The 22,605-nt window shown below is 35.9% G+C and overlaps 1 protein-coding gene across 1 annotated transcript; it reads left to right on the forward strand.

Annotated features, from left to right (window-relative positions):
* Positions 1-231: 231 nt before the first annotated feature.
* LOC116159600 (elongation of very long chain fatty acids protein 1-like) lies at positions 232-19,975 on the forward strand. The gene is made up of 9 exons (XM_031472620.1): positions 232-373; positions 428-618; positions 666-1,049; positions 1,098-1,154; positions 18,922-18,979; positions 19,036-19,226; positions 19,278-19,524; positions 19,578-19,717; positions 19,770-19,975. Exons 1-9 carry the CDS (start codon positions 289-291, stop codon positions 19,932-19,934), a joined length of 1,518 nt encoding a protein of 505 aa, XP_031328480.1. The 5' UTR covers positions 232-288; the 3' UTR covers positions 19,935-19,975.
* Positions 19,976-22,605: the final 2,630 nt, after the last annotated feature.

The following is a 22,605-nucleotide window of genomic DNA, read 5'->3' on the forward strand; positions in this document are numbered from 1 at the left end:
TATGTTTTTGAAATATTGCATTTTTATTTTTTAATCCAGTTCGAATTTAATATGCATAGCTAAAGACAGGACATCTGTCGGGCCAACTAGGGGCATATAAAATTACTTCCCCTCAATACATCGAACTGTATACCTATTAACATTTTTTTGATAGTAATCCTCGTCATCGTCACCGTAACCTATATCGAACTATGCAAATTAACTTTTGTTACCGAGTCCTTGTAAGTAAAAATTCAACGTAACGGTAGAACACAATTGTTTGGCAATTAATAAGGAATGTGGTAGAGAATGAATTGTTCTGTTGGGTCGACTCATCTCGAAGGAATGGACTACATTAATGAATATTACGAACTGATATTTATCAAATGGGCAGGTAAGTACCTAGGTAAATATATACGACGATAGTGATTTATTCTTACACTTGCAGATGAGAGGACGGCAACTTTGCCTTTGATGAGTTCTCCTTTCCCGATATTTGGCCTTCTAATCACCTATCTTTACGTCGTTTTTATTTATTTACCCAACTACATGACACATAAGAAACCATACAGCCTCAAAGGCTATCTTACTGTTTACAATTTATTTCAGGTGATAGCCTGCTGTGTATTAATTTATGGGGTAAGATAAACGATAAAGTCTTCCAAATGTTTACGTATGTTGTGTAGATTAGCACCGCGGGATGGACGACTCATTATACCTTAGGCTGTCAGGAAGCAGATTTCTCAAGTGATCCATTAGCACTTCGTATGGCTCAATACCTTTGGTTAACGTTCATTATGAAAGTGGTAGAACTTACGGAAACATGTGTATTTGTTTTGAGGAAGAAAGCGAACCAAGTGTCATTTCTGCATGTTTATCACCATATCAGTACAGTACTTTACACTTGGTTTCTGGTTAAACTTTATCCAGGAGGAATGGCTTCGTTTCCCGTATTGCTCAACTTATACGTTCATATCATCATGTACACCTATTACTTCATATCGTCTCTGGGTCCAGAGATGCAGCAAAAATTAAAAAGTGTTAAGTCAAGGGTAACTCAAATTCAAATGGTAGGTTATACCTTAGAATATTGCAAAATGTGACTTCTCTTGTTACAGATACAACTGGTCGTATCAGCAGTCTATTTGACTCAAATATTATCGCCATCTTGCAAGGTACCTATTATGCTATTTTGTTTTGGCGTACCCAATCTCATAATTAATTTAACATTATTTTTGGATTTTTATGTCAAAGATAACCAAAAACACGATTAGTTCGTTGTACCAATCCTTTACAATTAGTCTTTCGTACAAACTTACACACTTTTGACACCATTACCATGTCATATACATTGGCCATAGTAACGAATATAGACCGCCACAGTGGCCTTTCCTTCACCTCAACGTCTCGGATATTACAACGCACCCTTTACATTCGTTATTACTTGTGATTACAAATAAAACTTATACTCTGTGTGCACAACTTATTTTTTTCACAAAATGCTATTAGTGGACTGTATTTGTTTGATGATTGCGTAACCATTATATTTTATTTTTATCTTCTCTAAGCAGGCTTCAGTCTAGCTAGACTGTTCTATCAACCCAACCGATGGCATACAATTCATTCCCGAACCCGGATTCAAACATATCTAAATGAATAACAACTTCACTAAACGCCGGGGGGCGTTAAGTAGAAAAATGATCTTTCAAAAATGCATAAAAAATACATGCATCGCATCCATTTTAAATCCAAGCGAACGATAGGAGCTAGTTGTTAATGGGCAGAGTCCTTTGAACTATAAAAACCATGTTCTCTCGAAGATAAGCGTACCTCAAATAGTATAAAAGACGATATCATTATTGACGACGTACTTTATAAAGAACAATGCTTTTTATAGATACTTAACCTTAGAAACGATTTAAAATGTCAGTGTTAGGTGTAAAAACTATAAAGAACATGTGAAAGTTCGTTCTATAATGGAATCGAACACTGATATTGATAGGTTTTAAGCGACAAAAATTACAAGAGAATTAAACACAATAGAAATAAAGGATGCTAATTGTGCATATTTACCCGAAAATGGTAACAATTACCTATGTATAATTGGAAGACAAAAAGTGCCTTTTAACGAATACGACCAAAGGCATCTTAATCTAAACAAATACATATACCTTCTTCTTTAATTCCTTTACATACGGTATAATGCCATTTTTGAATACTATATTGGGGATGAAATGTGCTTTAAAACTTTGCGTGTGTAGTGTGCCCGAACACATGCATTTTGGCAGCTAATTAGACTGTCAGAGAGCAACAAAAACATTTCTACATTCTAAAAAAGTAAAATTTTGATTTCGTAAGTGCCATATTGATACAAAATGCGCCATATACTCCCAATTTTCATTCTATTTTCGTATGAGTAACCGCAACAGGTCCGGTTTCAAGATAGTTGGGTAAAAGTTTGTTGTTACAACGTATCTGTAAAAGCGCGTTTAGAATTGGATCACATTTATGTCAAATCGGAAATCCCATAAAACTGGTAATATTTTAGCTGAATGGAAGGAGCTCTCATTATTGGTCTCGAAGCGGCCCTCCACTTTAGAATTTGAAGGTCAGCTTACCTACTGCCGGTGCATCAATGAAAAAAGCTGTTTCCACTATTAAAAAAATTGCTGTGGCTAGCACGGATACCACGCGATGCTGCCCTTATGTGTACCAAATTTAGTTCCAATCGGTTCAGCCGTTTAGCGGGAAATGAGGAAATGAGAGTACAGATGGAACGACAGCATCGAGATTTTGTTTGATTCCAATTGCTGATGCTTCAAAACCTGTATTTCCATAAACAAAGAGGAGGCTCATTTTCTACCCCCCTGCAAGGCTTTCCTTATTGATGTGCGGGTGGTAAAAACATTCAAAACAGTCATGGGTGTATTTTATTGAATTAATTTAATTATTTATTTGAAATTAGACTTTCATTTTGACCTACGCACCAAACCATCACTGCCACATAAATCGTGCAGGGTGGCTTATAGCTTGCCAATACACGTCAGAAGACATAAATTCCACGAAATTATTCAAAATAATCAAAATAAATTCCCGAAAACATCTTAGCCCAGCGAATTAAATTAATTCCGCGAATTAATCCACGAATAAATTTCCAGATGGCCACCGTTTTGCATGTATTCTATTCTTGAAGATGAAAAATAAGTGGCAAAAAACACAATACTTTCATGTAATAATATATAACAACGTGACTATTCTGCGTTATCTATTTGTAGTATGCAGTCCAATAAGAATGACTTAATATATCTACAGGTTGGAAACTTACAACTCTAGCTAGAATAATAAAACTGACCATATTATAAAGAATGAAACGGGTTGGAACGTGAAAAAGTAAGTTAAAGGTACGGTGTTGATATTGAAAATAGTTCGCGCTTCTTTTTAATAACCACAACGTAAAACCGCAAGGTTTGAGCAAAAAGGAGCGAGTTGAATTCACAATTTTATTGATGTTCCATTTCCGAAAGGCTGTAAGCGTGAACGGAACATACCAAAAAGCGGTCATGCGGTTCATTGAGCATTGAAATACAACCATCCATCTCAAGAAAGGTATAGGTATAGAGGTTAGTCTTTGTTCGGTTTTTTCATATTTTAAGGCAAGTAGAAGCCCTAACAGCTTTCCCGCGTGGGTTCATATTAGACCAATGTGCACCGTATACATGAAAATTTTTAATGAGAAATACCTTCCTTTTCCATCTGAAACTTTTAATGAGTTACATTTTTTATTATTGATATCACATGTCGCTAGGTAGGTATCCATATAACTGTTTTCAATTATTAACTTTTCGCAAGCTGAAAGTTTTAGTAAAGCTAAAGGCGTCTTCAAGAATCTAATTAACGCCTTTAACTTTTAAAAACGAATATTCGCATTCAACGGCTGTGGTGTAGGTAACCACGAACAATATCTTTTCAATTTTATAAAAAATATGAATAAAGGATTGAATTAAGTTTTCTTTTATCATTTGCGGGAATGAATTTCCATCTCAATCTCCAATTGTGTAGTGTAAATAATATATTGGGCAATTTAAAAAATAGTTTATGCTAAGGTTTCAGTGTATACTCGTGGTAAACTAAAAGGAACGGTACTTTGTCATGAAACCGAAGGCTCATAATACGAGTACACACCCTTTGAATCATTCTCTCGCCCGCAGCCTTGAAGAATTAAAATAGTAACCATTTTTATGGAATTTAGTTCCATAGTACGATACATATGCTTTATATTGAATTAGGGTACGAACAGAGTGGAGGGAGGTTTCTCGCTTACCGGTTTTTTCTGCCGATGCTCGCATGAGTTGTGGATAAATAGAAGTTCTTGTAGGGACAATGTCTGAGAAAGCCCCTATAAGGTATAAATTACATAGTGAAAAAAGCGCTCACAATCATTGTTTTAATGATTTAAATAAATGATAATATTTTCTATATTCTTTTCTTTCCCGATTAATGGGATGTATGCCATCTCTATTCCTTTTAACCCTATTAACACAAGATAATTAGGTCGTCGTCAGATGACATTTTTGCATAAATATTACAAGCAGACTGTCCCAATTTGGTACTTGTTCTCGCTTCTTGTGTGCAGTCTCAGCGCGAAAAACCTGCCCCTATCGGTGCGAGATACCGGAAAGCCGGAAACTTGCTTCTACTCTGTTAGTCCACTTAGACGAAAATAAGCCCATTTCTTAAATAAACTAAATGATTCCTCTACACTCAACGTCAGTTTTTCTTATTCTTCTTCTCAGCATAGAAGGATGAAAATAAATCATTTACTTACCCAATGCGGTTTAATAAAAATGGACCAGCGCTTTTGTATTTCCATCTAGAGATACCAGATCTGAAAATAGTTTATTTATAGAAAAGAATTGGGTCCCTTCTACCACTCAATATTTTTACCTACTTACGCAGTGTCTGGCGATAGAATCAAATCAAACATTTTCTTTCTAATAAGCCGAGGGTGGCAAACGTGTCGTTCGGAAGTGCATTAACTCAAAATTGCTTTTTTCCAATACCGACACGTTTTTATTGAATTTAATCCCTAATTTTTGTGCATTAATAGGTAATTTTAAAAATTGCTTTTTTCTACAACTGTCAAAAAAACCTGTCATTTTCTGACGGATTTCGAAACGCGAAGTACTAGATTTTTAAACGGTTAATTAATAAGTAAGGTTGCTCTTGACAACGTGCGCGAAACAGTCAACAATGAAAAATAGTATATTAAGATACAAGTGTATAATCAAGTCTTTAAAGCACTCGCAACGAGTTTAAAGGCAGGACGCGAAGCGGAGTGCTTTTAACGTTGCAAGTGCTTTAAAGACCAATTATACACGTGTGTCGTATAGTATTTTTTATTATACCTTCAGTATAATTTAAAAATAGGAAATACAATGAAATCATATTGACGTTATACTCGAATACATGTCTAATTAAGTGGGCTGGGTGTTCGTAATTTCACGATTGCCATGGAAATGTCACTTGACGTTTGCTTATAAAAATCATCGTCTTTGTGAATAAAATGATTTCCGTTGAAAAAGATAATACACCGTCCATTAGAAGGACGTCCAGTGGAAGCACGACTGCTGTACTAAGGGTCCCTAATGCGCGTTCGCACCTTCAGATGCAGTATAGGGTATTACGGGCTTATTGCCTCTCTTACTAGTTTGCGTCATTTTTCGATAATACTATCCTTGTTTCTGACGGCATTGATGTCAAATTGACATATGATTAAATTGAAGTATTAAAACAAAACATAATCTCCTTGTGCTGTAATTGTGACGTTTGGCAAGCATGTACTGTATGTCCATAAGCACCATACTGCATCTGCAGGTGCGAAAGCGCTATAGTTCGAATCCGTGTTCGGGCATAGACATTTGCAAATGTATATAATGAGTTGGGTTGGATAGCGGCCCGGAGCCCGGATACCACCAGAATATATTTGGAGCTGTCTATTTCGCGGAGTTCACTCTGAAATTTCATCTCATCTTTACCAGCTTTTGTTTCTTGCATTAATTGTAGCATCTGTTGCATTTTTTCACGTAGATCTGGTTACTATTGGCATAAACTTGCAGGAATTGTTCACTTAAACATAAACATCACTTGACACTAGTGTAGCGTAAATTTAATTAAGTGCTTTATTTATTAAAACTAACTAACAATAAATTTATAACAGTCTTAAAATGGATTCCTTCAGTAATTACAATTTTTCACACACAATTTATAACATAACTAAAGCACATCGAAGTTGGAACTGACTGAAATAACGCTATAATTTGCTTATACCTAAAATACAGTTGTTCTAGAACGATTCGTAATGTTCTAATAAACACGTCATTTTTCCGGGAAATATTGCGTCGCATCCGCCTTCGTTCTTATCGCCGATGACTAATCCTTCATAGCGCCTCGGCGTCTAACGGGCTTTCTGAAATGTTCGCTACAATATGTTGTAGAATTCTCCAGTTGTCTCTTCGCTCTAAACCATCAAATCCTATAGACTCCCAAGCTTTCAGATTTTGTCATTCCCTTAATTATTCTAAAATGTTTTTATGTTCGTCAAGTTCTTAAGGTTGTTTGCGCTCCGTCTTTGCTTCTGATTGACTCCTACAGATCCTCCGAAACAATTGTGTGTTCTACATTCCTCGGATGTTTCTGATTAATCCGGATCTTCACATTCGTCTGTCTCTCCTACTGTTTCAGATCTATCAGGTATCTTAGGTATGTTTGAGTCTTCCATTTCTTAGAATTTATACAGTTTTCAGTTTATTCATATGAAGCATAACATAACATTTCTAAAGTAACTTTAGTTTACATTGTCTATATTATCTACGGGTACATCCACAATAAATAAAATACATCCCCATTAAATCTAAAATTAACATGTTTTTTTTTTCGGATATCGATTTCGTTTTCGATAGGTACGCAGTTTCTCATTCTTCAAATGACTTAATAATCTAAAACTCTTTCTTAAATAGGAACTAAGCACGTCGATAATGTGCAGTTGCAGATATGTGGCAACCATATAGTAGTATGGTCGATATTTTTAGTACTAAAGGGCGAAAAGTGTGAATAGTTTGATCGTGCGCGTTAAATTCACCCCGGAAAACTCGCCCCGGTCAATTCGCTCGTCTTGAACTGAAATGCACAGTATGGTATTTAACTACTGTTTAACAATCAACAACCAATAAAATGTAGTCGAGTCCAACAGTGCTTCCTATGTTCTGATAGAGAATTCATATAGCCGCTATAAAATAAAAACGAGCGCCCGCGAGAACACAAATTTTACTTGTTAAACGCTATCCCTTAACGAATCAACTTATAAGGTTTTCATTCTATAAATTGCACTAGCAACAAGAACTAAGTAAGAATGATGGTTTATGGGTTGCCCCGTGCTCGTTATCATTAAAGTGTTAAACGAGTAAGCAATTTAACACTAGGAAATAAAACAAATACAAGGTTTAAACCTTTGCTGTACCTTTCATTATTCTTTGGAAATTTATGCATTCCTAAAAGCTTTTATACATGGCGGTTTTAAACTGAGCCCGACATGTTTTTGTACCTCATAATTCAGGAAACAGGTTCAACACAAATAAATTTAACAAACACCGCAATTCGACCAACTTTCCTTTGTTACATGTTTTTTAATTGGACTACCTCGAAGGAATGAAATGTGAATGAGGGAAAGCTGGCTCCTGAGTGTTGTGCTGAAACGTTGTGTAAGCATATATCGTTACCGAATCCATTCAAAAATACAATTTTCAAATTCTCATTTTAAGCATAATAATACTATAATATAGTATAGTATAAAGAATATTCTGATTTGTTCTGTGGCTATGTATCATGGGTTTAATGGCACATTTTATATCAATATTGTGTTAACAGTCAAAAAATTTTACCAAATCTTGAAATTTTAGAATGGCGAATTATTTTTTGTTGCTCTTAGACAAACGGTCAAAATGCATGTTCTCTTGAAATCAACAAACATACGCAAAGAAAATTTTCTGTTCGCTCTTATATGCGAATTTAAACGCATATTTTAAAGGATCGCACACCATTCGTGCATATTCTGAAACATCTGAGTTTTTTAAAGCACATTTCATCCCCCATATGATATTCAAAAATGGCAATTGAACAGAGGGATATCGTATGTGAAGAATGGATGACGTCACAAACAACGGTTGTAACGAGTGGTTTTATTTCGCGCCAAATTTCATTAAAAAATTCGAAATTCCTTGTCATGATAGTGCAGGTCACCCTGTATATTTCATTATTTGTTCCGGTTAGAAATGTTGTGTTTGGGCATTTCGGTTCGCTCAAGACTATGGTCCGATAGATTTAATTTCGCTCAGATTTAATTTCGTCGTGGGAAGAGTGCAAAGCTGATTGACGTCATCATGAGTAATGCGAGTTTTTTGTCGTTCGTTTATCAACTTTGGCGCCGTCTAGACCGAGAATAGGAGCGGATGTAGCACCGAGCTATCAGAGATAAGGGGCCTTTTAAATTCGTCAGCAGAAAACCGTGAGATCAGTTTGAGTCAGCAGTTCCTTGAGGTTGACGACGAAGTTAGAGTGGGTTAAGTCTTCTTTATCTGAACCAATGGGAGAATTTCTAGCGGGAGCCATTTTTGTTTTATGGTAATTTGGGTGTGGTTTTTTCATTTCAATTCTGAAGAAGGGGATCGTTTTTGGGAAGACTCGCGGTTAGTACGTCAAGCGGTCAACACGTACCTTGAGCGATCGTTTTGGTACACTTGGCGGTTTGAGCCACCGGCTTATTTCGGTTGCTCCCAGTTGCGTGCTTTTTGCACCCGTTCCGAAGTGTTATTTTCTTTTCGCGTTGATTTTTTGGCGAAGAAGACCCAGGTTCCAATCAGGTGATATTTTGGCGAACCCTTGAGCTTCACCCCAGTTTACTTTGGATGCAGTGAATCGCGTTAGGATACGTTGTGATTTCTCGAGGATATATAAGTCAAAGTGCTGCCCTAGTCCTCAAGGCGCAGAATTTCGGGATCCGCCCCAGGTGGAATTTCCTACTAGTGCCGTACGGTCATTTGTCGAAGGAGCGCTGCGTTTCGGAGAGATATTTGCCCCAAGAAGAGCTGGTGAAATAATACGTCGAACCATCGCGGTTTACCGTCGGATAGTGATCATAAAAGTTTGTGTTCTGCCGTACCGCTAACTCAAAAAATCCGTCTCCCGCAGGCGATCAAAGCTAATAAACTAATAAAATAAAATTAAATACACGTACTGGGTAGAAACTTTGGCAACTAGCCGTCTCCCACTCGCCACGCGAAAGATTTCCTGGCCTAAGTTTCAGTTCAAACGCTAAACTTTGCTTTCGTTCCGAGGAAGGATAGGCACCGTGGATTTTTGTTTCCGTGTGTTAAATTCAAGCCACCCCCTAGGAAGTCACAGAGACCTAAGTGTCAGGTTTCATCACATCCACCCTGTACCAGAGGAAAGAGCAGTTCACAAGATCGGCTGTACAAATGTTGTAAAGGTTAGTCTAATTAAATTTGTAACATTCTGTAAAATTCCACTTTTTGGTAATTAAGCTATAGTAAAAAAAATTTTGATTTGATTGTTTATTAAAGTCCAATGAACGATTACCAAAGAGTAGGATAAATTTTGTGTTTATTTAAATAAGTCCCAGCCCATGCTGGATTAAAAACCGATTACCTGTTGTTGCAATTTTCAAACTGTAGAGGATGGCTACCCCTTGAGTAAATTAGTCTCAGCTGTTAGGATTTTTTATTTAGTTTAGTTGTCATTGTTAAGCTAGTGTTTTTACAAGGAGAAGAGAAGAACTGCTAGATCCCTGTAAATTGTTTGTATCGCTAATTTCATTTCAATATATTATCTATTTGGTTTCAATGTGCCTGTCTTTAACGAAGAACGAGGGGAAGGAAAGAGAGGAGTAGGAGTTGAGGCAGGAGACTGGTAGGCGGCAGGTCAAGGTTTGTTACACAGTTTCAAAAGAGTTAAAAGCCCACCGATTTGAGTTAGCCGGAGCATTTATTTTTATCGATTGAGCAGCCTGAGAAGAAGACGGTTTGCCTTGCCGGGCGGAACCGATGGTAATTTTCAAGTCCAGAAGGAACCCCACGGTGTCGCATATTATGTATAAGCACATTGGTTTCCAACCGAACGTTAACGTACACCTTTACAGCCCTTTCACACGATCCGTTTTTTAACGGCCTGGTAAACTGACGGACCGGTGGAATCACCGGACGCAAAACGGATAACCATTCACACGATTCCGGTGAATTTGTTTTGTCGTAGCCGTGAGCGCTCGTAGCATTCGATTTTCTCTACCGGGCTAATAATAAGGTTCACTTCAAAAAATCCATAAAATTAATTTCCTACATCAAGCAATTTCACAATCCCTCAGAATTCGACACCTACAGAGAAAGCAACGACCTCTGGGGGCCTCCAACTCCCTAAGTAGGTACTTGTGTTTAATAAGGTTCGCCATATCACTCTTTAACGAGTCATGGTCGATTTCGACATTCAGAAAACTTCATAGTTTGGCTTACCCCACAGCACGCCATCATCTGAAATACGTTGTAAATTGCAGGCTTTGGGTAAATAAAAAACCGGCGTATAGGTTGGCGGCTAGAAGGTTTAATATCCGAAAAGGAGAACCAATCAGTGGAAAAGTTGCCATCCTGTCATCTAGAAGCTTGTCTAGAAGTATAGTATCCAACAGAATAATTCAGTCTTTACCATATTGTCTACTAATGGGGTCATCCCGCCTTTATTTTTTAGCGCATTTCCACAAAAATAAAAAAAAAATGCGCTATTGTGGCCACTTTGTCCGTCCGTCCGTCCGTCCGCCCGTCCGTCCGTCCGCTAACTTTGCGACGCTACTAGTTTTTTATCTTAAGAGCTATTGTTCTACTTTTTTCGCTATTTGGTTCGTTATGGTGTCGAGTCTTGTACCAAGGAAGGAATTTTTTCTGTACCGCTTACAAAAAAAGTTATTGTAAAAAAAACAAAAAACCGTTTTTTACATGTTCCATAATTTTACACTTTTGCCGTTTATTAACGATCCTAGAGATCGTTTATAATTTTGCATTGCTATCTGTCGTCTGCCTGTTGGTCTGTCCGTCTGTTCCTTTGTCTGTCTGTCCATCTATCTGTCCGTGTGAACGATAACTTTGTTTAGAAATGTTCGATCGCTTTTACATCTCCGTTAGTTATGAACTGAATTGCATGAAATTCAATATGGGCATAGCTTTAGCCATATAATACGCAATGCCAAAAGTTGAATCGAATCGATTCAAAATTCACAGTGCCCTTTTCGCATCTCGACCATTTATAAACCGAATTGCAAACTTTTTTACTTATAAAAGCATTTGAATGAAATTTGATACATAGGCACTTGGAATAAAGGAAAATCAAACGCCAATTTCAAAATTTGGTTTTGCGCATGCGCAGTGCCAACTTTTTTTATTTATGGAAGAATTTAAATGAAATGTGATACATAGGCACTTGGAATAAAGGAAAATCTAGCGCCAGTTTCAAAATTTTATTTTGCGCATGCGCAGTACCAACTTTTTTATCTATGGAAGCATTTAAGTGAAATTTGATATTTGATCTAACATTAGTTTCAAAATTTAGGTTTGCGCATGCGCAGTTCTAACTTTCTTATTTAGAAAAGCATTGAAATGAAATTCTTCTCATAAACTGACATTGAAGTAGCACGACAAAAATGGATTGCCCATGTGCAACGCTATCTTTCATATTTGTGGCCGGATTTTTAACGATTTTATAGAAGTTGCATCTTACAAATGGGAAATGAATGCAAGTGGAAATGCGCTTTATGTAAATCGTTTACGATTACTTTTTAACTTGTTATTTCTGATCCACAAAGTACATTAAAAATAAAAAGACCCGTGTGTCCTCAATTTTTATTTGCGAGTAAAATAAACCCAAAATAAATTATTGAAAAGCTGTGTTTTTAGTCCGAATTTGAAACGCTTCAGACTAAATACGTCACAAACCTACAACCAATCACGTAGAAGTGAGCTGGCAACCTTACGCGAGGGTCTGACGTTTGTCACATTTGACGTTTTGAGAGGGATGTTTAACTGCATCTAGCCACAGCCGTCTATAATTACAAGCCGTGCTGAGAATTATGGCAACACTGCATGGTAGGCCGATTTTCTAATTCAACTTGACAGATTTTGGGTGTATTTTATATGTGTTTTGGGTGTAATATTCCAATTTACCTGTTTTAACAAAGCGAAATTGCGACAATTTGTGTTACTCCCTACGGAATGATCAGAAATTATTGTTCAGGTAAGTTGCTAAACGGAATATATCGATTTGTTGTCATAACCTCTAAAGCAGGCTACTCCTTACTGGACCCTTTACAAGCACTTGTATTAGTTCAAAGTACCTGTACAAGCTCAAATATGACCTACACACTACGTGGTACGTAAGTACGGTAAGTGTTTATAGTGAAAGAATACAATAATTATTTTATTAGTTGGTATTTCAGATATTCTAGCGCGGACATGTCAAGTCGATTTTCTGAAGGAACCTTTCAACTTATTCCCAAGAGTTCATGGTAAGGGAATTTGAAGTCTACGGGGCTCCCCTCTTTAAAAGCTTCGTACCTAGACCCACTGGAGTATCGACTGGCTTAAAGTCTGCCATTCCGAATCACACCTGGACGTTGATAAAACCTCGCTGATGCACAGCGATTTACTGTCCTTTTACCGAATTTAAGTGCTCAAGCGTGTGCTTCACCTCGACCTCTTTCGACAGAAGTTCACCATTTTCGGAGATCTCGATGGAAAACACATTATGATGCAGTTACCAATTTACACCGAATTTTAAAGTCAAATAAAAATGTTATTATCCATTTTTGTAAATAAATAATATATGTGCACAATTGTAAGCTGCCTAAGTATCTTTCTTCTATATTAAAACCGCCAAGGCCAAACACGGGAGAGAGGAAAATGCCATTTTTCAAGAGCAACAACGCGCCATTAAAACTTAAATCGGCCCACCGCATTGACTTTCGAACAACGTTGCCAAACTTCTCCGCATGGCTTGTAATTATAGACGGCTGTGATCTAGCACGAAAGTGACAAGTGCCTGTGACAGATGACGCAAGTTATAAATGCCATTCTCCTGCAATATTGTCAAGTCGTTATGTCATCTGAATGGCTCTAGGAGCTGATTGGTCGGGCTTATTACGTCACAGAGCCCGCCACAATCATATCGTTTTGAATAAACCTTTAAAACCGCACATGTTCATTATTTTTTTTGCTAATCAGCCTCTATTTTTAAATAAACTTTTACTGTCCAAAAAAATGTTTTATGGTTTCAGGTACACGCTTATTAAATTAGAACTGCGGAATTCAACTATACTGTAAACCCCCATTGGCACACAATAAAATGTATTCTACTTTACGTTATCCCGTATAGGTATCAATTAGGTATCATTGTTTTTATAGTGTCAGTCGACGACGGAGCTCTTACTTTGGTTATTCCTATCGTTTTTATGGGTGCCCAAGTGTTAAGCAATTTTATATTATTTGTTATAAAGGCCACCATGTCATTTGGAGGGTTTAATTCGTAAATAAATTCCCAATTAAATGATTGCAGGGACAGTGCGAATTGATCTTTGTCAAAAAGACTAAAATCTCGGTAAGTGAATAAAAAGTTGCTTGATGACTTATAGCATTATAGGACATTCACAGTAGGCGAGACAGTGACCAAAAATACAATGCATGGAAATCACACCTACAATTTCTACATCAATGGCTGCTGGTGCAATAATCAGGTCTAAAACGGTTGATGTTAATTTACTTACCCTGGTCGGTTCTTGAACTAATTGCTTAAAGCCCAGTATATCAATTAGTGACAAACCTACTTGTTATGGCGTCATCAAGTTTTCCTACATCCAGATTGAAACCCATAAGGACAATGATCTCATTCGAGAATGGCAAATAATCGGTTGCACAATTCTCAAAAGTTTTAAAGAAATCGGTAATGACTATGAGATACTCCTGTCTCCTGTAGGTACATCGTGCGAATAACCACTGTTCTACCATGTAAATTCATGCTTTTCAAAATTTGTTCCGCAGTGATGATAGAACTCTTTGCTTTAATTAAGTTGTAATGTAAATTATGTTTTACATAAATTCCTACGCCACCACCCCCTGTTTCTGTCATCCTTCCTCCAGAAAGCATTCATGATTACTGGATATACGTGATGATAGCCAAGTTTCTGTAACAGCGATAATGCCATAGTTATTTGACAAAACATGTTCCTTAAAATCAGAAAAGTTATTCGTAATTGATCTAATATTAAAATGCGCAATTTTAAGATAATTCTGTAATGACATCATACAACATAGGAAAAAAATGAGGTATTTGAGTAATTATAAGCCAGGTGAATTAATAGTAGATAATAAACAATTCAATTCAAATTCCAAAAAAAACTAAAACTAAGAACATCTAAATAAAAGCAATGTTCATTAATATAGTAAGCACATTGAAAAAGCAAAAGTAAAGAAAAAACAGTACGGAAAGTACAGTTATTGAATAGCCGCAAACAAGATAGAAATCACAATGGTTAAGTGTACATCATTGAAGTCAGTTATAAACACATTACTATCGTCGGTTTTACGAATTGCGATATGACCATTCCAAATCCATACGTATTTTATGTTGTTTTATTTTGCAAACGATCTAGCCTTTGAGAATAAAATGCCATTTACTGATGTCAATGATTAACTAACAAAGGCTAATTTGCATAGTTCGATATAGGTTACGGCCACGATCGTGTACCATTATTTTCGTCAATATTAATATGTAGATATAGATTGAAATGTACTGAGGAGAACTAATTTTATTTGTCATTGTAGTTCAGTGGTTGATTTGAGGTGAGCGGTCAACACAAAACCCCCTACAAAAAAAAATAAAACTTTTGATGTATAAGTATTAATTTACCTCATTTAACTTTAGGAGTGCTAGTTTTTCCGCTCGCAAAGAAATACCTTGGACTCTGAACGTAGACAATGATCATGAATATTTATGTACAAGGTGACCAAATAAGAATGCGAGGTACTCTGTTTCTAGGAACCTGTCCATCGTAGAGGCTTGCGGTAAAAAAATTATTACTAAAACGGCCACGAGAAACACCTGGAAAGTTTCTGAAATGGCCGCTTCAAAAAACAATCTTCACTTAAACATGTCTAAATGCAAAGTAGCTTCGTTTTCAAGAAAATCTCAACCTCTTTTGCATCCTTATCAATTTAATGATATACAGTTTAAACGTTGTACATCGGTCACGGATTTGGGTATTATATTTGATCTTAAACTACCCTTTATTAAGTTTAATGGTATTATAGTGTACATTTTTGACAACAGGTACGTATAGGATTCTGAAAAAGCGCCTTTCATGTGGCTAGCTAACGGATTGCACTTCTACTTCTATAAAATTTGTTTCACTGTTTAATTTAATACGATAGGGATATATTTCTTGATAGGTTGCAAATAGATAGCGTAACTAGTGGTAACTAGGTCGTTGGGAAAATAAATCAGGAATGGAAATTAAAGTGTAAATCTTTCAGAGGGGAATAAAATTTAATGTTTACGTTCACGACAGTAAAAAATTTTTATAGCTTAAACATTCGCTACATACCTTTATTTCAATTATGACCATGTACCTGATCGATCCCACGGGCAACCTTTTATGTACCCGAGCGTATAAGATTTCAGTCTTCTGTTACGTCTCAAATGTCTCCTGAACGTGCTATTAGTTTTACTTCCATTCCACTCCTTTTTATGGAGAAATTCATAACTCTCGCAAGTTACCGCCTTCACTATACTTTAAGGCTGAAAATGCCGCACTTAGACAAGCTGCTAGGAAAATTGCAGTTGCATTGAAAATCTGTCTCAATTTTTTTAACAACTGAAAAACGTTACCAATGAAAGCCAAAAACCGGTGGGACCTGCATTGAGGATTATGAACATATCTAAAAATTATCATATACAGGGTGTTACACGACCGTTCGAAAAAAAAAATCGGGTTGTAGAGGGCATCAAAACAAGCACTTTTTCCAAATAAACCGAGGGTCCAACGAAATCAGAATTTTTTTTTGCACCCTAGTTTAGGGGTGCGCCCTTTAGGGGTAGGAATTTTGAAAAAAAAATTGCAAAATCGGAAAGAGCATCCCCAAAAACCTATTCAAAGACATGCCACCCGACTTTGTAACTCTTATGGTTGCTGAGAAAAAAATTAAAGAAGAAATGCAGATTTCAACCCTCTTTGGGGGGTGGCTCCCAAACGAAACACGTTGGACCCTCGGTTTATTTGGAAAAAGTGCTTGTTTTGATGCCCTCTACAACCCGATTTTTTTTTTCGAACGGTCGTGTAACACCCTGTATAATACCATAAGTAGTCGAAGTATTGTCGACTATTGCCCTCAGAAAATTTCAATCATATTAATGCAGATTACAGAAATCACCTAGCAACAGACAAATATCCTCGAGTATTCATGCACTTGTGTTGTGCAATACCCGCGGGCATTGCTTATGTGTAAATACCTAAAATGAAACTTAAATAAATAATTCCAAATTTTATTAACGAAAATTACAATTTGTAAAATGGCAATTTGTAACTGAACCCTTGCTTATTTTCGGTTTCATGATGCTTTTTGATAAACCATGTCTTTGAAAGGATCGAAACAAACATTATATTCTTCTTATCTTGCAAAATTTTAGTCGGGCAATAGTTATCCCGTATATCCCTCGTGCACGCCAAATACCAGATCTGAGTATTGAGGTATTTGGCGTGCACTTGGGATATAATACTTGAATATTTTGAGGTGCTGTCACGAATGCTAGCAAGAGTGGAGCAGCAGCTCAAAAATAATCTACAAATACTTCGACTACGAATGGTATTCGGAGGACTATTCAATGAATCAAAAGAAAAATTAAGCATAATTACCCACGCGAATGTATTTCCATGACAACAATAAACGTCAAATAAATTATGGAAGTTGCTTTTCATTTTGCTATTGATTCTATTCGAACTTTTGTGCTCCAAGCTAATTCGTTATGAGTGATTAAATTAAAAGATGTGGTGATTAGTCGGTTGTCGAAATTGATTAACAAACTAAGAAGAATGTTCCGGTTAATACGACAAAATTTCGCGTCATTTCACTGGTGGAAGTTTGACAAATGTCATTGAATAATCGCATTGAATTGTCAGTTAAATCGAATTGCGCTTAACGAAATAAGCACATCCTTACTTGTTAGTATATCATAAAATGCAGTTTTGACCTTAGAGTATGACTTAACAATTGAACAAAACATTTTTATTTTTGAAAATTCACAATTTTATCTGGGAATTAATGTAGAGGTTGTTCAACGACGACCTTAGTCGATTGTTGCACCTGAACACTGATCAAAATATTTCTAGTTCTGAATCGCTTCCGGTTGTACCCTAAATTTCCTCGAACTTACCTTAGTTTTTATTGTTTCTTTTTTAAATCAACGAATAATTTGATATAAAAGCCTATAAATTAAATCTAATGGGTTGTCCAAGTAATTGAACAATAAGCATCATGTGAGTTTTTTAAAAAATTTTCAAAAGATAATCTTTCACAAAATAAACTGCCTTTTAAAAGGCAAACAGAACAGACCCATTATTTTCAGTATTTGATTGAATAAAGCCTAAGCCTTACGTAATATGGAAAAAATAAGGTGCGTCAAGAATGCTCTGGAACTTTTGCCACATTCTTTTGGACTTTTACGCTGGAAACTAAGGACAGTTTGCAATTACAACAAAGTGCCATTGTGTTATAACACAAATCACAAATAAATTTGTTGGTTTATCGTCTTTAGAACTGGAAGAATCTCTATCTTTAAAAATATCAGTGAGTGAGAATTTAAAGCCGATTATTTTGCTTACCAGATATAAATTTAATTTGTTGTTAATACAATTTAGTGAAAGACGATACTGTTTATTATTCAAAGAGCACGACTCCATTTAGTTAAGTTAGGTGCCTACCAAATCCTTTCTTTTCGATGTCAGTTATCTTAAACATTTATAAGCTTTTCAAGATCTGGATGAAATTTTAAATGAATTCTCTTTATTTGTACCTATACATGAATCGAAAAGCAGGAAAGGTAAAAACACACTCTTTGCAATTATTATGGGGATTAATATATTTTATATGAGACAATAAAGCATTTTTATAACCAGAAATTTATATTTTTCTAAAACCAAATTTTTTATACTTGCGAAACGGACGGAATTTCGAAGGTGGTAAAATGATAAAGCTATCAAAATCAAATAAGTACATATAATTACAGTTAACCTAGTTTAGGAATTTATTTTTATTTATACATTATGGCTTTAAATACTATGTCAATATGGTGGACGGTAACGACGTGACCTAAACCAAACCCGATTTTTTTCGGTAATGAGATCTTCATGAGTTTGATCCACATTAATGGCCTTGATATCGATTCCCACAAATTTTAGAAAACGAAAATTAATTGCAATGAGTAACTACAATTAACCTAAATTAATTTGAAATGACACCTAATTGAATTCCATAGCAAACCTTCAGTATATTTGCATTTCATTATTAAATTAACATTTAACCATAATTCAGTATGTTTCTGTTTAACCAATAAGCAAGTGTCAATCTTTGAAGAACGAAGCCTTGAATTTTGTGTAAATTTGTGTTATTTGCCAAATTACCGACAAACTTCCATTTAAGTTCACATTAAGATACTGCTCAATTTTGTTATTCTTTAAGTCAAGGGAAGGGGACGTGTTCTTGTGTCTAATATTCGCGTAAACTTCAATAAGAGTAATGTGTGTCTTGGGAAAGCATATAGGATTTAATATCTGTCAATTTTCAGAACACCACGATGACGGGGCTTGTGCAATATTATAATTATGTGATAAAAGAAAGCTCAGGTGAGATGTTCGTATATTATTCTCTTTTGAAAAAGTGGCTAACTGATTTATATCAGACCCCAGAGTATTTACCTGGCCTTTCATCGCGGAACCTTGGCAGCTTTTGGGAATAATTTCACTGTACTTGTACGGAATTTATATTTTTCTACCATCTTATATGGGCGACAAGAAACCATATAATCTACAAACAGTCATAAAGGTTTACAACATGTATCAAATAATTGCCTGTGTAGTTTTAATTTATGGGGTAAGATCTTAGAATCTCTTGCTGAAATGGAGTCAGTAGCTTATCTTTCAGGTTGCGACGTCTGGATGGACGTCAACATACACCTTGGGGTGTCAGGAAGTAGATTACTCTGAAGATTCATCAGTCTCCATACGAATGGCCAAATTTATGTGGTGGCACATGATTGTGAAAATGTCCGAATTACTGGAGACCATTATATTTTTATTACGACAAAAATCGAGCCAAGTAACAGTTTTGCACGTCTATCATCACGTTTCAACCCTTATAATCGCATGGATAGCTTGTAAATACTTCCCAGGTTTGATCTCATCATAAAACCACACGGATTCCCCTAACGTATTACTCTTTCAGGTGGAATGATTTCTTTCACCGTTTTAATTAATTCATTTGTTCATATTATTATGTACACCTATTATTTGTTGTCTTCGTTCGGACCACACATGCAAAATAGGCTTAAGTGGATTAAACGAAAAATAACCATCATTCAAATGGTATGTAAATTTGGATTAATTGAGCTGCTCGGTTTACTCTAAATAATTACAGGTACAGTTGGCGATTATTTTAGCGCACACTGGACAAGTTTTACTACCATCGTGTCGTGTTCCCAACATTGTCGCTTATATTTACTTACCTAATGTATCCATAAATATTTTCCTTTTCGCCAGGATGTACTTTGAGACTTACTTTAAGAAATCTAAAACTGTGTAGTAAATTAGGTTTATGTACCTACTACTTTTAATCTTTAAGCACCCGTTGGATTTTGTTCTAGTAACCACAGCTTTAATTCGACTAGTAGTTAATTAAAGCAGTAAAAAAAATAGTGTGTTTTGATGAACCCTCATAAACTAATTCGATACAATGATCGCGCACGAAATATCCCTATTTCTACTACAATCTGAATTTTTAGGTCTATTTATCCCTAATAATCAATTTTAATAATCAATACGAGTATAATTTGCCGGTGTTTTAATTTTATAATCTCTAAACACGTTAGAATCATCCATCCTTCGAATATGTCATAAGATAAATAAAAGTTATAGTTCCTCCAAAAATTAATGCATTTATTACATCGCGTCAACAACATTTTTAGTACCGCTAAAATATTCTTTCGTGAGAGTGGTCGATTTGTTCAAAACCGCAATCACTATAATTGCGGCTCGCAACTGCAGTAATGTGCACTACTGCATTGTCATGTTGCAAATGCACGCTTCTGGTCAATTTTTCACGTCTTTTCTTCTGAATATTCACAATATACACTTTCATTTTATTCATCCTCAAATGGTTGTGGAGGATTCGGCGAACTGTTGCGCCAGAAAGCCTAGAGAAAGCCTTTCTGCTATTTCTTTTATCTTTAAACGTTGATCGCCTAACACGAGGTTTTCAACAAGAGCGATGTTTCCATAGGTCATGACATGCATCGTCCTCCCTGTTCCGCGGTCTCCTTCCAAGAATTCCCACCCCATTAAAAATCGTTGGGTCAATCTTTCACTACAAAGTAAGACGGTGAATTTTCCCCATACGCTCCATCTAACCGATCTTTCCTGTATTTATTTATTTATTTATTTTGAGAAGAAACACCTTCTCGAGTAAGGAATTTTATCACAAATCGGTTATTCTTGACGGTGTGCGGTCAATTTGCGCCCTTGCAATTCGCTCTCGCACAATTCGGACCCGGACAATTCACACCCGAACAATTCGCTCGCAGAACAATTCGCTGCCCGAAAATTGGGTCTCAGAAAATTCGATCCAAGAATAGATGCTATTTTTGACGTCTCTAAATTATCGGAAGCTTTACAATGGCTTCTGCAATAAAATAAAGTTTTGTATTATGCACGCCGATGAAGGGAAACTAACCATATCGTGAAAGTTAATTCATTCAATCCTTAAAATATTCCTTTATCGTCTTGTATAATATAAATAACTATTGTTAAGACAAAGAAAAAACGAAAACTTGCTGATATGTAGGTACACGGTTGAAAATTGCACATCCTTAAGACGCTTTTTACAGGTAATCCTGTTGGTATCACCAAACACCCTCAAGAAATAGGTACTTCAACCTATGAAATAACTATTAATAGCGCTAACGCTTTGAAAACAAATGGCAACAGGGATTATTTGTCAACACCCAAAGATTTATCTCAAAAAGGTGTCTTAATGATGTACAATTCTTTCTATTATACATTAAACATCAAACCGATTATGGTATTTATGCATTTTCATTGTGTCGCGTTCATGCAGACAGGGTATTATGTATGGAATTGAGTTTGATTACGATGAAGAGTGCGTTTGAAGAAAAACTACAAGAATTAATTCTCCGAACGAAAGACCATTTAGGTACCTACTATTTGATTGACATCAACACATTCAACAAATTTTAATCATTTGACGTTAAATTTTGCAAGCAAGCAATTTCTAGAAAATCAAAGTAGTCCATTGAAATGGTCATATTTTTGGGCTTAGCGTGCGGTTGTCAGAGGACGCAATTTTATTTTTTAGATATCAAGGAGGGGTTAGTCTATAGTTAAATCCAAGTTTGTGGGGTTGTAGCCCTTGTCCCGCGGTCGCCATCTTGAAAAATGGTGTGCAAATGGTTTTTATGGTTTATCTGATAAACTATTGGTCTCCCAAAAAATTTGTTCAGACATTTTTGAATAAGAATAAAATTCTCTACAACTTTTAGTCGTATAACCAAAAGTAACAAAGTTATAAACGAAAATTGATGAACATTTTCTAAAAAATTTTCAATTGGTCGTTATAACTTTTTTTCTCGTCATTTTACAAAAAAATGACATCAGGCCATTTTTATAGAGGAGTTTTCAAGGAATGATTTTCATTACAAACTTTTTCGGTTTTATTCATTCATTAAGATTTTATAGGTCTTTTTGATGGACCAGGCTGCGTTGGAATTGAAAACAAGTTAAATGTACCTACTCTTTGTCACTGATTTGGCGAATCGTTTGTATTTAATGCTGTTAAAAGAATCATCATCTTCATTGCCACCATATAAAAAGATGAAACAATGTTCACTAATGACAGTGAGCAAAGCAGGATCGAGGAACAACGCTATTCCACTTGCTAACTCTGGATGTTTCTCCAGTGTTATGAGAAATTTTAGTTTGCCAGTGTTGTGAGCTGATGATGTTGCGTTACGTCCTGAAAAAGCATGGAGAAACAGCAAATTATCCGCAATGACGTTTTCGTGCATAAAACCTGACGGAGAATACAATTGCTCGGCTGTACGTCCTTTCCACGGTTTAAAAAAATAGATTTCTTTGCTCCAAAAGTCGTGAGCAACACAAGTATGTCGATATCTTCAACTACAATAGTAACTGAGTCCAACGATTGGGATACAGCAAAAGCAGAACGAACGATGAGGGGG

The sequence above is a fragment of the Photinus pyralis genome, unplaced genomic scaffold (genome assembly GCF_008802855.1).
Source record: "Photinus pyralis isolate 1611_PpyrPB1 unplaced genomic scaffold, Ppyr1.3 Ppyr1.4_LG1, whole genome shotgun sequence".
Lineage (NCBI taxonomy): Eukaryota > Metazoa > Arthropoda > Insecta > Coleoptera > Lampyridae > Photinus > Photinus pyralis.